This window comes from Watersipora subatra, chromosome 5 (assembly GCF_963576615.1).
Source record: "Watersipora subatra chromosome 5, tzWatSuba1.1, whole genome shotgun sequence".
Classification (NCBI taxonomy): domain Eukaryota; kingdom Metazoa; phylum Bryozoa; class Gymnolaemata; order Cheilostomatida; family Watersiporidae; genus Watersipora; species Watersipora subatra.
The window spans coordinates 43,222,609-43,240,508 of NC_088712.1; the positions used below are offsets into that span (position 1 = coordinate 43,222,609).

At 35.6% G+C, this 17,900-nt stretch overlaps 1 protein-coding gene across 1 annotated transcript in view; it reads left to right on the forward strand.

The window, feature by feature from the left end:
• LOC137397384 (uncharacterized) overlaps nucleotides 1–17,900 on the forward strand; it is a 47,363-nt gene that overhangs the window by 29,210 nt on the left and 253 nt on the right. Inside the window, exons 21-28 of the mRNA XM_068083675.1 lie at nucleotides 911–1,059; nucleotides 3,652–3,770; nucleotides 6,508–6,647; nucleotides 9,156–9,310; nucleotides 9,446–9,589; nucleotides 12,597–12,675; nucleotides 14,424–14,618; nucleotides 17,403–17,900. The exon at nucleotides 17,403–17,900 is cut by the window's right edge and continues 253 nt beyond it. Coding sequence (XP_067939776.1) covers nucleotides 911–1,059; nucleotides 3,652–3,770; nucleotides 6,508–6,647; nucleotides 9,156–9,310; nucleotides 9,446–9,589; nucleotides 12,597–12,675; nucleotides 14,424–14,618; nucleotides 17,403–17,595 — 1,174 coding nt within the window. The 3' untranslated portion in view covers nucleotides 17,596–17,900. The remainder of the gene's footprint in view (nucleotides 1–910; nucleotides 1,060–3,651; nucleotides 3,771–6,507; nucleotides 6,648–9,155; nucleotides 9,311–9,445; nucleotides 9,590–12,596; nucleotides 12,676–14,423; nucleotides 14,619–17,402) is intronic.

Here is a 17,900-nt window from a genome sequence, read left to right on the forward strand (position 1 = left end):
TTGGGCTCATGAGCTTAAATCCCCATATGGCAGGCCTCTTAACGCCTTTGCTTTCCTGATTTTTATATTTTGAAGAAACATGTACACAAAAAAGCCTGTTTTTGGAAGACTGCTCAAGATATTTATTTAATGACCCATGTACCTGTCATTAATTCTGGCCATAGGATGACTTTTGAAAACTTTTTTTAAGCTTTTTTTGTGCAATAAATCTCCCAAGGTTTTCAAACTAATCCATGGCTTTCCTTTTTCTGCTGATGGCGTTTATCTGTTTCTCCTTTGAATATTTTTATAATGTCTAGCTGCGTTTCCATAGCAACCATTTTTTGCTTCTTTCTTTACTATCATTAGCAACATTGGACCCATGGCTAATGAATTAAAGTTGGATATAAGCATTGGAAAGCATGTACAGCGTAAATACATTATCCGTAAATATTCATATAACAGCTAGCTGTAAACATTGAATAGCGGCTCATATCACCCTCAGGCATTGTGGGAGGATATCGGCCATTGATGTATCAACATCTTATTAATATTTTGGTCACATTGTAAGTTTAGGAAAATACGATAAATGGGTACTGATAAAACATCGTATTCCAAATCGTAACTTGAAGAACCATATCTTATGGCTGCTCTATTCCGGGGTTCCACTGTAAGGCCTTGAGTGTAAACGCACTCATGCGTTTACACATACGAGGCACATGTCTCAAACAGGACAACACGTGCTTACACATGTTGTCCTGGGAGTGACAGCACATACCTGACAGTCCTCACAATTGTTACTTTTTCCCAAATCTGTTATTTTTGTACGAAAAACTAGCTGTTGGCCATAAAAAAATTCTAGCGAGCATGCAGGTGCAATGACCAATGACTTTTGTTTTTTCTCATCGCAAAGTTTGCAATATGTTAATAGGTCTGTCTCCACATCTGCATTGAGCTCTTCATCTATTTGCTCAACTGTGAGAGATGAGCAGACGGATGTCGACCTCGACGAACTGGATCGTCTACGAAAGGAAAGACATAAAATTTCCCAAATCCTTGGTAAAGACTACTTACCCAGTCGTAAGTGTTTAGTTATGGTTACCATAGCTCCTCTCCTTCTCTATTCACTCACTGGTTGTTGATGCTTATAACCAAACTGCAAGTTTTATCATGGTGATAGTTAGTGTGCAGGATAAAGTTGATTTACTTGTAAATATGATTATTAAAACTATTTGAAAATATTTAGAATATTTTCATAGTTAATAAGGGTGTCGATATTAGTTCATGTATTGAAGTCTGAAGGGAGTAGAGAAGTTATCTACCTTCAAAAATCTTCTTTTCAGTGATCTGCTTGTTTTAAGGCTGGTGAGCTATGTATTTTATAAATGTAAAAACATTTAAAATTTTTGATTATTGAAATTAAACAAGTCCTTTGTTCAGGTGTTTGTATACAAGCGTATTCATTTAGGATGCATAAAGTTTGGCTTCTATATTATTGGTTTGGGTATATACATTGTGTATATATATATATATATATATATATATATATATATATATCGTCTTACAATTTATTTAATTGCTTTTGTAACTTCGTAAAGGCTTAATGTTTGTCAAAAGCCTGGGATGTGTTTCCTAATAGTTATTATTCTTGATGTCACCTACTTGGGGGACTATCTTTCTGCTGGTCCACAGTCTAATACTTATTTGTTAGTTGTAAATTATGTTGAATACTCACACTGAGAAAATCTATATGTATGTACGTACATACGTATGTATGTGCATGTATATAAGTATTGTTTTACTTGTTCGATATATATATACATATATATATACATCTTTATATTCAGGTTCATATATATGTATACATATATAAAGATATATGTACCATAAAACCTCTAATTGATTGCCACCTCTATTGTACCGCCACTTTGACTATCTCTGATCTTTATGAACCCATAATATCAAGTGATCAGTAGAAAAGTGTCCACAAAATCCTATTAATAATGAATTGTTTACATTAATAACAATCAATTCTCTCGGTGTTCAACTCCAAAGCTTTTCGCTGTTTTCGTTAAAACTTTGAAAGCAACACCATAAAAATAATTTAAAACTGTCTTAGGCTAATAGCAGTTTTTTGTTTAACACGGTCTTGATACTTCGAGGTACATATATTAAAAAAGGTTCGCAAGTTTTGTGCTGAAGGTTACGTTCAACGAGCAAAGCTTTTACACGTTACATTTGTGGTAAATGCAACACGTAAAGGTTTGGCTCTGTCAAAAATTGTTTGGCCGTTAATATCGACTAGTTCAGCAGTGCAGAAGAAGAGTTGAGGTCAAAAACATTGTGGAAGATATTGGACAACTAGAAGATATTTGTTCCATTGAAAGCAACAATCAGAATGCAGCTATCCGAGCAAACGATGAAAATGTTTTTGTTATAAAAAATGTTAAGTTTTGTTTCTGCATGTAATATAAGTATGGTTCGTTTATGTCACTTGTTCATGAAGATGCTTTGCAGCATTTGATGGATTATCATTATATAACTTGTAAATTTGCAGATTTATAGCATATTATGTATTTGATAGTGTCATTGCGGTAACCTGATCTTTCAATTTATCGACGATTGTAACTCCTCTTATATTGCGCAAAATAAGCTAGTTTTGGCTGCAAGTTGTAGCGAACATATAAATGAGTGCAACGAGGTTTTATGCAACATTGGTACATATAAAATAAAAATGTGTCTTTAAATTTAAAATGGAATTAAAAATTGAAAGCTCAAACAAATTTTAAAGCCAGACACATGCTATAATATCATCACAGGTTAATTGCAAGCAATAGATATACACTAGTAGAGATAATTATTGGTTTCTCAATGCATATTTATTAAAAGATATTTGACAAGTTGGAGGTAAGTTGCCAGATTTATTGCATCCAGAAGGCTTAATATTGCTCCACCAGAAAAAGAGGGCAGATTATAGGCGACATGCGCTTCGTTTGTAAAGGGACTGAATTTATCATCCCAAAACTCTGACGAACTATTTAAAAAAATAGACCGCCAGGCTCTATTTGAACGCCGCCTCCAATTGACCGTCATCATCGAGGAAGGGTTGAAAAATAGAGCGCCATGGCGTTCAATTAGAGGTTTTACGGTATTTCTCAAAGTTTATGTGTGGATATGTGCGTCCTTCTAGATGTAGCTATTAAAATCTTGGAATAAAGTATAAGTAAAAGGATTAAATTGTGTTGAAAATAGCATTGAACACGTTCAATTCGAGGTTTTACAGTATATATGTGAAGTAAATATATAGTAGTATATAAATAGTATGTATATGAGTATAAAGATATATATCGTAAACTAAAATAAGGAATGAATATATCCTTATATTCATTTATACACTGTTCGTATTACTAAATGCTAGCTAAAGGGGGCCAATTGTCACCTGAAGAGCACTAAACAGGTGCTCTTCAGGTGACAATGCGTGACAGGTGCTTGTTTGTCATATAAGTAAAGTGGATTTTACTGAAATGCGCTACAATTTTAGTAAATCTCGTTTTGTGTGTTCTCGAACTAAATTTTGTATTTTTAGTGTTTTTTATCAAGTAATCCTTCTCTGAGACTTGACTTATTACTGAGACATTTGTAGTTAGCCGGTGTTCTTTGAATGTATTTCAGGTATGTGGATGGAACTGGCAGAAGCTCAGCTCAACTATGCATTCGGTCAGACCGATACATTACTTGAAGCCCTAGATGCGCCGCCCACAGAATCTAGCACGCAGCCTTCTGCACCCAAGGTAAGCACTGACTATTTGTTATTTCTACCAACACTGCGTGTCAGTATTGTACCCTACAAATTATTCAATTATTACCTAAAATTAAATACCTATTTAGGTTAACTAGAGGATGCTAAAAAGCCTCATAAGTGAATTTATACATTTTTCCCTGTTTTATTGAAAGATATACATGTAGATATACGTACATACGTTTTGAAGTTATCACCTGGTGAGAGCAGACCTATATTTCAGCTCTTATCATGGGATAACTTGAAGTATGTATGTATAAGTACTTTTTGTACTTATTGTATTATACTATATATAAGATATATCTAAGACATTTATATCTAATGTATGTATATCTTATATTTAAACCATAACTGTCACGAACAACTTTTATCGTATTCACTAGGTAAATCAGACACGCTGATTCCGATTTTGTACTCAAAATAAAGATTAGTCCACTAACTTTCAGAGTAATGAAGGATTTTTTACAGGGTTTAAATATCGGTCTCGAAAACAACACGATTGGCATAACAAGCTCCGCCCATAAATATGTGACGTAACCTAGCTTTTTAGGAACAGAAGTTACGTAGGGATGTTTAGACCGATTTAGAATAATAGAGATGGGTGTTTTAAAATCCATTAATATCTAAATTCAGCCTTAAAAATAATATCAGTCTTTTCTGAAAAGTAGATAAGCTATTTAGCATTGCATATTTAAAAAAGCGTGATAACAGCGCTAGCTTGTAATAAAACCGCGTTTTTTGAGCTCATTTTCCTCGGCGTTCAGCCCATTTAAACGTCATGTAACAAGCTACGAGCAATTTTAAATAGTTTATATACCTTTCATAAAAAACTGAAATTATTTTACAGGCTGGATTTAGATAATAATGGGTTTTAAGACACTCATCTCTATTATTCTAAATCGGACTAAACATTCCTAACTTCCGTTCCTGAAAAAGCTAGGTTTCGTCACATATTTATGGGCGGAGCTTGTAATGCCGATTGTGTTGTTTTCGAAACGAATATTGAAAAGCTTTAAAAAGCCTAAATGACTTTGAAGGTTAGTGGACTAATCTTTATTTTGAGTACAAAATCGGAATCAGCGTGTCTGATTTACCTAGTAAATACGATAAAAGTTGTTCGTGACAGTTATGGATTAAATAGTCTAATGTATGTATATGTTATACATGTAAATACATGTATGTTATGTATATCTTATATATGTACATATATATATTATATATGTGTATCTTATATGTGTATGTCTTATGTATGTATGTATGTCTTAGATACGTACATGTAAATGTATATCTTATGCATTTATATCTTATACATGTATGTCTTATGTATGTGTATATATATAAGATATGTATATACATACTTATACCTATACATATATGTGCATCTTCCTTCATCCTCCAACATTGTATACAACAAGCTAGTCTATGTGCTATTATCATACAGGATACCATCACATGTACATTCTGCTAGATATATAAATATCTATTAGATTGTTCAACCATAATCACTTCATAGCTTCAGAACTGTTCACCCCTTCATTCACTGATTCTAGCGGCATTCTATGGGTGGTTTCCTGTCTGCCCTTAATGTAAGTAAATTGCTCGTTTGATTTTTGGCTACGGAATGATTTTTCTTACTTGATTTTGTATCTCTGGCTGCTAACGCCATGTTCTCTGTCAGAATTGTCACTCACATCTGTATAAACAGCGTTTATTCTCACCCAATGAGTCATTGTTACATACTGACAGCTCATTGGGTAATAAGCTTTCGGGTCCTTATGTACAGCAGTAACTGAGATTGTTTAAATATTTGCGCTTAATTTATGATAGGATGAAAATTGCTTAATGCAATGAGTGATTGGTCAGATTTAATAATTGATTAATTTAATGAAAATTTCTAATTTGTACAGAATACAATTTAAACAGATTTCTAAAATATTATAATTATTGGATAATCACTTGGAAATCTTCTCTATCCAAATTTAAAATATTTTACGTGAGGTTTCGCTCTTGTACAAGGTGATTTCTTTCCGGTAATCATTTGTTTTTGCTGAAGTTCTTCCACTCTCACTTTGGTATGTACAGCACTGTGTGATTGCATGCATCGTGTTTGTCTGCATGGAATTTGTTTTTATATTATCTACTTTATAGAACGATGAGCCATGTCAAGGTCATATATATAAAGTGCAATCATTGTACGTAGTAATGCTTGGCATATTTTGGCTTATTTGAATATTTTTTAAATGGGGTAGGTTATATGAAGCTATACGCAAGGTTCGTTTGTCTGTTTTCTTTTGTTACTAACTTGAAGCTGATTTGACCATCCAAATTTCAATAGCCAGTATGACTAACAAAGGAGACATGAAAACTTTTAAAGTGGTTTACAGAGCATTAGGTTTACTAAACTTACAGTAAATAAATGGAAGTTATATGATGTTAGATCAATAATTCATTAATAGTTCAGCTGATGAATCTAACTGCTTTGAGGTGTTGCCATTTCATCGCGCTGGAGTGAGAAGTTCAGAACAACTCAACAATGCAAAAGAATTGCAAATCTGACATATTTCAAATATCTTAGCAACTTGATCTATATAAAGGCAACCGTTTGTATGAGTTTCCATCCTCCTTTTGCACCAAAAAGGTTTTGTAATTCTTGCAAAATGGGAAGCAATGGATGCTACTATAACGCACGAGTTGATAGGATGTACTATTGTGTGTCTGTTTCTTGGCAGCAATCGGAGTCAGCTGACTGCACTAGAGAGTTGGTACGGCTGAAGACTCAACAACTGCAGGCGAACAAGAGCAAGATAGAGGAGAGGATTGCTCATCTCGAGCAAAAGGCTTCTAAGAGCCGACCTAGCAGGCCAACAAGGTAGGTCTGGTTTTTCAATTTTGCTACGGTTTTACAAGCAAAACTATGTTTTTGCTATTTGTTGAACTAGTGCTTGTTTGCAGTTATAAAACGTAACCTTGTATGTAGCTGGCCTATTCGTGTATTTCACGAGAAGTCGTACAATTCAGTCAATGCCGGTTTGTGAATAAATACACCAAGGTCAAGGTCATTCGAACTGTACATAATACAGTGAACTTCTATGACTAGCATAGTTGTAGCATTTACAAGGAACTTACCTGTAAGTGTTTATAGAGATGTGTATCAGGATGTTATTATTATTTTTCCAGCCTCAGATAAAATTACTGTAAGTTAAAGGTGATGAAGAAGTACTTACCATGAGAGCAGTCCATGCTATCATAGGATACTTACCATGAGAGCAGTCCATGCTATCATAGGATACTTACCATGAGAGCAGTCCATGCTATCATAGGATACTTACCATGAGAGCAGTCCATGCTATCATAGGATACTTACCATGAGAGCAGTCCATGCTATCATAGGATACTTACCATGAGAGCAGTTCATGCTATCATAGGATACTTACCATGAGAGCAGTTCATGCTATCATAGGATACTTACCATGAGAGCAGTTCATGCTATCATAGGATACTTACCATGAGAGCAGTTCATGCTATCATAGGATAAAAATGTATAGTTATCCTTTGACCAACTATTGAACAATAAATATGAACTTGAGGCCTTCTGAACTATGTACTGTATTTCTAAAACGTTTGTTAAATTATCTCTAATAATCATGCTCTTTTTTCTGATAAGAAATGAAGGAAAATGCTATTATTCACGACTGACTTCCTTTCAGACTAGCTTTCAATTAAACTAAAATTTTAGGGATGTATAAATTATTCTTGTAACTCCTGATTATCTGGTTTTGAAGAATGCCCCCAATTCTATATCATTGGAAGTTGTTTTTGCTCACTCATTTATAGTCAGCAATATACATGTAATCGTGTACAATATATAGTAATATTATATAATAATATGTAGCAGTAGGATGTACATCTATATTCAATGTATTTATTAACTAGAGTTGGATTGAGTTAACTGTACTGATCTTCTCTTGGCTTGAGGTTCTTCTGAAGTCGCTATAGTTCTGTTTCAGGCTTTTGCAGTTAGCTTTTTCCAGGTTGATGTTTCTCTCGGGAGTCACCACAGATGTTTTGTGGTTCTGTACTTTTGAGGTACAGTGGACTTACCACCAGTAAGTCCACTGTACCTCAAAAGTACAGAAGCACAAAACATCTGTGGTGTCTCCCAAGAAAAATATCAACCTGGAAAAAGCTAAGTACAGTTAACCTATTCTAACACTCTAGTTATTTATAACACTCTGCACTTTTCAGAGCGTAGAGTGCTGTTGGCAGCAGGCCCGACTACTTATCTATATTGCATGTATGATATATTTAGTTTTAATATTATATACAATTATGTATATAATGAATTATATGCAATTATCCATGTTTGCATCTCTGTGTTGCTGTATTTTTTACTTACGTTTTTGATGTTTGGGGTTGTCGTTGTTGCTAGGTTGCAGACTGCAAGCCTGAACTACCATATACAGTAGTGTAAAACGTTGCTGTAGTATTTTTCAATATTTTTAGTATTTTTGGTAATCTTCGAGCTTTGAAGTTGTCTTTCTTTTGTAGCTCTCCTGCCGAAGATACTGAGTATGCAAAGCCTGCTTTTAGTTTATCATTTACTAGACTAGCCCTTGCAGTTGTGGTTTTGGCTTCAAATTTATTTTCTTTTCACACGCCGTTAGTTGATAGCTGCACGTATCGGTCACTGATGTAACTCGCCCTTGTATAACTCACCCTGGTATAACGTGTTTGAAGTTACCTGACGCTTATACAGACGGCTTTCCTGCCGCTTGTACAGTAGTTTTGTTGACTGTTTCATGATGCGTTTAAACAAAATTTTCGTAGATTTTATCAGAAAGTATCTGTATTTTTCTATAATTTGTGATTGTTTTTTTATGTTTGAGGTGATCTGACTGCCAGGATGTTTCAATATTAAAATCGAGAAAACACCATTGCGGTTAAAATGCTCAGATAAAGCAAAAGTGTCATAAAGTGTGTAGCTGGCGAAGAGACTGACAGAATAGAGACGTGTAATGCTGCAGATTGAACACAATAGCAGATATCAACTATAGCAACGATAGCAACTAGTTACATGTATGTCATGTCGCACATATTTTTCTCCTGGGCGTTTTAACCTCGTTCAAGTTTTGTCAATCGTAATCTTGAAGTATTCTGGCAGTCAGATCATCTCAAGCATCAAAAACAATCGCAAGTGATAGACAAATTGTCGATGCTTTCTAGTAAAAGCTACTAAAATTTTGTTTAATGTCATCTTCAAGGGGAGTATTAGGACGGTTGGATAGCGTTTGGTACGTGTGGATTTATTGCTATTTTTACACTAATAACCAACAGTGAGCTACATATAGTTCTATTAATCACTCTATGGTTTGTGTAGGAGTTCGAGTGTGACGAGCTTGGCTAAGGCAAGACGGCAGGCTGAAATTGAGATTTTCAAGTTGGAGAGAGAGCGAGAGGAAAACTACATGAGATCCAAGGCTGAACTCGAGCAAGGCAGTGATACCATGTCTATTTGCTCTGCTACTAGCAATGGTTTGTGCATTCGTCTTTAATCATTAGCATGATGATAGAAGTAGGTTTTCTCTTATCTCAGTTAGCTAAAGGTCAAGTCAATGTCAAATACTGTTTCATACTTTACATTTAGTTGGACTACTCAATGCTTTGTAGTGAGCAGTGCAAGCGCAATGGCACCTAGAGAACACCTGCGTAGGTTGACAAAAGTGAGGAAACAGGTGGTGTCAGAGACCACCCAAGGTGCCGCACCTACTAAAATAGCTCCTAGCCATCCAAAGGCACATAATAAGAACGCAGGCAAGTTGTTGAGACTGTACTTCAGCTGACAGTCAATAGTATATCAATATATGATTTAATATGCATATTAAATCCGTATTGATATACGCATATTAATATGAAATATCAAGCACTTTTCAATATAGGAAGCTTGTGTACCCAATCATCGATTGATGATAGTTTAAATTATATATATAACATAATGTATATAATGCATATACAGTCATCCCTCGATATACGAGCTTTATGCATTCTGGGACTGAGCTTGTAAGTCAATTTACTCGTGTCTCAAAGCACTATTTCTTATATAAAATTACTAATTACAAATTAATCTGTTACCATACTATGAAAACACCACCTAAACAGGGCGTTACGGTAGAAAAATGCATTTTTGATTGTTGTAATTCAGTACCTACAATACCTATTTACTTGTTATGATCTGCAATAAATGTACCATCACTGTGTACACTACTGTAAAGAGTTTTTACCTTTGAAACAGATGTTGGGGACAACACCTGTCTGAGAGACTTGAGAGGAACGCATTTGGTGCACTAAACATTTGTAACCATACGTGATAAAAACTTTGATTTCAACTTAATAAATTTATTAAACACACACCTGAAGTAAAGTTTTAATCTTTTACTAAACTTACTTTGATTTGATTGTCGTATTTTTTTAACCTTTTTTATATAACTTTTAGCCAACCTTTTAAAAACATTTTTAAAACTGATTCATGGAGAAAGACCGATCGATGCTGTTCTCGAAAGCAGCCTCGCTCTTACTTGGCCATATAGTGTAGTGGCCATTAAGAACCGGCTCGTATCTCAAAGATCACTCCTATCTCGAGAAACTTGCTAGAGAATCAGCTCGTAACTCGAGTTTCTTGTACGGTATGTTGGGGCACTAGTATGTAGAGGTATGACTGTCTTGTAGTTTTTGAATAAGGCACACTGACCTACTGGGTTTATTCGTGATGTCTCTCTAGCTTTAAGTGAACGCTCACTTATTGAGGAACAAACTATCATAATCTACAAAATATTGAGACACTTGATACATGTCAGTTTTCACTCGCTGAGTTGGCCGAGCTCTACTGCACATCTTTGGCATTAAAACCATTATGCCTCTGATTGTTCATTATGACTGCTTGTTGTCTGGTAACTTCTTGGCAATCTGCTGTCGGCCAGTGCGCTCATCATACAGACGGATCTTAAAAGTACCCATCTAGTAAAGTGATTCCCTCTGTGACATTTACCCTGATCAATTGAAATAGGTCACGTTGTGCCTAGCTCTGTCTTTCCAAGAAAACTTTTTCACTCTCTTACGAGTACTTTTTGTTGTCTAGATAGAGTTTGCGCTTGGGTTTCAAATCACTCATTTTCGCTGTTCTCCAAATGCTAGTATCTGTTATTCTGCTATTGAGAAGCCATCCTTATCTTTATAAAACCAAATTTAGTTTAAATTATTTCTGCTAATTGTTTATATGTTTACTACAGCTTGTCAGAATCTATAAACTCTTGGTACAGTGGTATTAAAGTAGCACCTCAGTAGTTGACACTGATTCCATCAGATTCACTCTTCAATCAGCAACCAAAATCCCTTGAGAAGTCGTGATAGTAATCTTAATATAGAGCAAAGAAATTACCGTACTTTTCGGACTACTAGCCGCTACTTTTTTCTAATGATTTGGGCCATGCAGCTTTTATAAGGGTGCGGCTATTCTGTGGCTTTTTCTTTCACCGCTAGGGCGCATTAACCGGAATCTCTGGTTAGTGCGCCTCTAGCGGTGAAAGAAAAAATGAAACAATGCTTTACAGTACTGTTTCGTTGGGCACTAGGTTAAAAAGCGTCGGTTAATACGAAACAGTGCCGTTTGGCACTGTTTTGTTTTACACAGCAAAGTTGCTGCCGTGTTAAAGAGCACCGTCCTGGGTTCTGCAGCCTATACAACGGTGCGGCCTATGTATTGTTTATTTGTCGTTTTTTGGAAAATATAGCAGATGCGGCTTTTATAGGGTGTGGTTTATAGTCCGAAAAGTATGGTATCCAAAATTTTAACCAAAATGGTTGTCCAAGAGACTTTAAAGATCTAAAGAAGTAAAAGTAACAAATAAATATTGACGGCGGTGTCAATATTTATTCTTGACATATCATATGTTCTTGGTAGGGCGGTGCGATGGCACAAACACAATAAAGGACAAACGCAAGACGAAAAGTTGAAAGTACGAACTGCGCATATTTTATTCTACCAAAAGCTATCCTTAAAAGGACGCTATTGAGTCAGGTCACCAGAGATACTATGTAAATAATTTAAAAGAGCCATGAGAGGGGGAGGTAATAAAATCGCATCACCTTGTTGCCTATGCGATGGGACCAAATTTGGTGCCAAATGGTTGAGACAACCACAAAATTCTAGTCGGCTTTAAAAACGTTTAAACCTCATGGTTTTTGATTGAAGTCCAGTTTTCTTGACTAGGGAGGTCAACTTCCAGGGTATTATTGTACATTGTTATATGTACTTTAAGTAATCCATATACATATTCTTAACAAATATTAAAACTGCAGTGCCTTTTGTTGTTTTTTCATGGGGAAAATTATTGAAATAAGTAACGTAATATATATTTCAGTACAATTGAAGTACATTTAGTCTTTGTTGAAGGTTATGTCTCTTAACCTAATTTGTTTTGAATGGCATTGACCGGTGACAACAAAGCTCACATATATTTATCTACAATCTACTAAATAAGGAGTTGTGAAGGTTGCATTCAGTAGTTATCTTTCTTTTTTGTCTTCTCTTAAAAAAATTGATAACTCATTAGTTCATGCGTTTACCGAGATGCATCGAACGTCCTTGACACGGTTTGAGTGTTTGAAAAGATTACAAACATCTTAACCATCATGGCTTTCATAAAGGCGCTGAAGGGTTCTAAAGCTAACTTTCCCATAACTATTTACTCGAAAGAATACAGTTTCTTATATTTGCCTATGAAGTTCAGTTGTCTATTGCTATACTAACTCTATCGTTTTTTAGCGGATGCTGATGCAAGGTCAAAGGTTGCCAGTAAACCACATGATGACGCTATTGAAGTTCTCAGACGAAAATTGAGCAGGTGAGCTAAATTTATAATGGATAATTCACTGAAGTTACCTGTTAGCTGCTTATAAAATATTTCTTTGCCACCACTTAGCACTCTGTTTTCTTTGTTATGATTTCTAAATAGCATGAGTAGTTGTTTATTGCTTTATGTACTATCAGTAGCTGAACTACAGTTTGTACAACTGTTAAAATTTAGAAATGAACAGTATTAATGGCAAAACAGCAAAAAACTTACAAATAGCATAAAAAGAAGCTGTTGTATAGCATAATGCTGATATCATATCATTTTATCTAATGGGACAGTGTGGTGTGTCAGTGCATTGTTTTGACATGCTAAGGAGGTGACTCAGTGCATTGTGTGACACGCAAAGGAGGTGACTCAGTGCATTGTATGACACACAAAGGAAGTGACTGAGTACATTATATGACACGCAGAGGAGGTGACTCAGTACATTGTATGACATGCTAAGGAGGTGTCTCAGTACACTGTATGACACGCTAAAAAGGTGACTCAGTACATTGTATGACACGCCAAGAAGGTGACTCAGTACATTGTATGACATGCTAAGGAGGTGTCTCAGTACATTGTATGACATGCTAAGGAGGTGTCTCAGTACACTGTATGACACGCTAAAAAGGTGACTCAGTACATTGTATGACACGCCAAGAAGGTGACTCAATACATTGTATGACATGCTAAGGCGGTGTCTCAGTACACTGTATGACACGCCAAGAAGGTGTCTCAGTACACTGTATGACACGCTAAAAAGGTGACGCAGTACATTGTATGACACGCCAAGAAGGTGACTCAGTACATTGTATGACACGCCAAGAAGGTGACTCAGTACATTGTATGACATGCTAAGAAGGTGCCTGAGTACACTGCATGACTTGCTAAGAAGGTGACTCAGTACACTGTATGACACGCAATGGTGTCTGAGTACACTGTATGACAGGCTAAGAAGATGCCTCAGTACACTGTATGACACGCTAAGAAGGTGTCTCAGTACACTGAATGACACGTTAAGAAGGTGACTCAGTACATTGTATGACAGGCTAAAAAGGTGACTCAGTACATTGTATGTCGCTGATCTACCTCACTCAACATCATTATTTTGCTAAATCTTTTGTTTTAAATTTTCTTGTTTATTTCCTTCTAAAAATATTTAAATTTGTCTGTCATTTGGTTTTTATGGTGAAGTAGATTTGTGCTTATAGTCCAATGATTTGATTATAAGAATCACATATATGGAAGGTTCATCTAATGTTGGAGTTGTCTTTTCTATTGGTGTGTTCTGACAGGTAGATTTATCAATTACTTCGCTGCAGGCGTTGGCTTTTGCTCAAGTAAGGTTCAATGCTAATCCACTCTCAGCTCAATCTTTGATTTTCTGACAGATAAATATGGCAGTTGCACCAAAGTTGTTTTATTCATGTTTTTGGTAGATTTGAAACTATCCAGCTTTAGACGAAGTAAACAGCGTTTAGGCATGAGTTTAGGCCTAAGCATTAGCGAGGGTACATTTCATAGTTTCCATAGCAAATATAGCATCTCTGTTACTTCTTTGTTACTTCTAGCAGAATTTATACCAACTACAAGCTTGTTTTGTCTAATCAGTTGTATCGCATTTTTGTTGGAAACTTTTCGCAGTTTTGTATTTTTCAAGCTATGCAGGGTTTCCAGTTGTCATCAGTGAAATTTTTCCAACCTTTTTCTGATACCAATCGTAACCAATAATTTCAAAGGCATTTTCATTTCAGTCAACAAAATGCCACAAGCGCTTCTCCAAGTAATGTCTCCTCATCCCATAGACCCGCTATTTCACGCTATGGCAGTACCAGTTATCCCGTTATTAAAACCACTGAAGAGATTGAACGACAGATTGACTCAGAACTCGCTAATCTTTCAAAGGAGTTCAGCAACTCAGGACGTAGCTACAGTTTGCATGATAACAGGTAAATGTTATGGCTAGCTCTCTGTTGCCACGCTTAAATATCGGTAGAGAAATTCCTTCTGTTTTGGTGCCTGTCTTTTTGTTTGCCGCCACTTTTACTGTCCATTTTACTCCGGAGTTTTACAACTTGAGAACATGTTTTCTAGTTTTGAGCCAATTGCTGTTTCTTTGATGAAATGTTTAGTCTCCTTGTGGAGTTCGCTTACTCTCTTACTTTTCAAGCCGCCGCCATCACTTGACTGGTTCTGCGTTTGAACTATTTGACTCACAGGCTGTTTTATCACTCATAGATGTATGTTACTGATGTTTAGTAAAATCTACTCGTACATTTAGTGCCTATGCCAGAGGTAATTATTTGTTTCACTGACTAGTCTCTCTATAGGGTCTGCTGCTACTGTAAGCACACGAGTGCCGGTAGGCTGACCTACTGTCGATTAAAACAAAGGTAATCACCTTTTTGCATGAATTCCGTCTTCGTCGGTCTGTGTGAAGACTAACCCTAGTTCAGGTCAAGGTCATATGCATGTGTTCGGGTAAAGGTCGTGTTCTCGTGGTTGCAGTTAGACCTCGGTGCATGTAGGTTTTCACGCCATTTCGTGTTTGCATTATAATAAGTGAAACTCTAATTCAGGCTTCATCGGTCTGTGTGAAGGCTAACTTGTGTTCAGGTCAAGGTCATATGCATGTGTTTGGGTAAAGGACGTGTTTTCATGATTGCAGTTAGACCCCAGTGCATGTAGGTTTTCATGTCATTTTGTGTGTGCACAAGCAGTTCATGTTTGATACTAGATTTTGTCTAGTTGAGAGTCGGATGTGCATCATTCACTATTCAACAACACAAAAGGTTATCAGTATTATATGAAACCATGCACTATACCGCAAATACACATTGCTGTTAGCTCTAGTCAAACGGGTAGTAAATCAACTTATTGCATTAAGGCGCCCTATGCGGCAGGAATAGCCTCCACCCACAACCTTCTTTGGTCCAACGCGTGTCAGTATAAAAATAGAGATCTTTTATTCTAACTACTATTATTATTAATATTATTATTGTTGAATAAAGCATTGCTAATGAATGAATAGTTTTTTAATGTTTAATAGCAATTTATTTTTATTCGTTTTTTAATTTTTATTTGTTGCGTCTTTAAAAGGAAATGTATGGTAAACACAGTTTGTGATAGATCTATGAGGTTTTAATTCACTAAAATATAAAATTTGTCATTTTGATAGGTTTTATCTGAAAGTCGAAGCCCGCCGAAAAAACTATTGAAAATAAAATTTTCGTCTTTAGCTTTCCTACATACCTGTTCGCAATTTAATAGCAAAATTTGATTATTTTTTGTAAAATGTAAATTTTTCAAGTGTATATTTTAGCTTTTTTAATTGTGTTTTTTTTTCTCATTTTATTCTCTGCAATCTTCAATGTTGACCCATTAACGATCATTTGAGTCGATTGCAGCATTTTACAATTCCAAATCTGAATTATACATGTGAATCGTACATCATGACATTTGCAACCATATTTCCCTGATATTCATCTACTTGGATGCAAATGAATTACCACTTTTTTGTGGTAACTTCATATATTTAGTTAATTTATTCTGGTCATGATTTTATATTGATGATTCGATGGCGGTAGCTGGAGCTGTGTTATATATCAGGAGGCGTTCAGAGAAGCCTCTCTATGTGCTATATCCTAGCAAAGTAATTTTACTATCTTATACATTGTATGTGTATTTCATAATTTTTATTGATGCTAAGTAAAATGGAATATTCTGTTCTTGAAGCTTCATCTAGGCACCTCCATCTCAAGGTAGTTGACTAAAATCTCCCGCTTATTATTCTGTATCACATTCCTGCTTGTTCTAATCTGCGTTGTATCTCAAGTTTCCTAACATTCTTCATAGGCCTGTTGATTGATTGCGCAATATTATTTGCTGACAGCATGCTTTCCGCTAGAGTTGTGCTTGTCCGTGTATCATACAACTGATTTGGCAGTTGATCAGCAGCAAATATATGTACTTAGTTCTATGGAAGTATTTTTCATTTGGTATTGTGTTGGTGATATATTCTGCATGTTTCAGAGTGACTGACTATAGAGTAGGGCTTAAACGTGAACTTATATAAAATTATAGTAGATGTTATCACCAAGTATCAGTATGTTTCTATCATTTGTGATTGTTTTTTATATTTGAGGTGATCTGACTGCCAGGACTTTTTAAGATTGAAATCTACAAACTTTGATCGCGATTAAAGCGTCAGCATCTATAGTTGCAAAAAGCCTGACTGAATAGTGACAGATAATGTTTGATAAACTTGATCACACTAGCCGATATTGACGATAGCAACTAGAGATTTAATTTCGTACGTGTTTTTCTTCTGACCGTTTTACTTCAATCAGGTTTTGTCGATTTTACACGCAATCTTGAAACATCCTGGCAGTCAGATTATTTCAAACACCAAAAACAGTATTACAAGGACAGTTAATAGTATGTGTACAGTTAGTAGTACAAGTACAGTCAGTAGTACATGTACAGTTTAGTAGTACAAGTACAGTTTAGGAGTACTTGTACAGTTAGTGGCTGGTGAAGTAGATGGTCCTTTTTGTTATTCATTTTTTCCAACAAGTACAATACATCTTTATTCTTGTTGCAACGTCTCATTCATGATCGTAGATTTTCTTCAAGATCACAAAACGCGCGAATTCTAACCCAGAAAACTAGAACAAAGGCAGTTGTCCTCTCTTTCCATCACCCTTGTTCAACATGGTAATCTTCTATTGTAGGGTGCCTTATAGATATGGTTCAGGCCCATCATTGAGGACAAGCGTGTTGTCCACAGGCTCTGCTAGCGATATGCATGCTGAACCTTTCTCCTATAGGAATAGCAGTGTTACATCTCTGGCTAGAACGATCTCACAGATAAGGAACTATGGAGTTGCCTCCACGTATCGGCCCTCGCGTAGATCCTATTATTAGTAAAGCTATGTATTTATAGCAGTGGGACTGCTAGACCGGTTATCACTTAGTCTAGACAAACCAAAGAATTTTCCATTTTCTGTTCAAGTATTACTTGTCTTTATGGACAGTATTTTTACATACTATACATTTATTTTTGACATTTTATATCATTTTAATTGTTTTCAAGTTGTTTTAGGAGTGTTTTTTCGAGGTTTTGATGATATAGTGTTTGCCACGGTTCACTTCACGTTTGTAATCCGTCCATGGAAGTGACGGGAGCTAGATATTGAAATGCTCAACTATTTTACAATGTTCATTAGTTA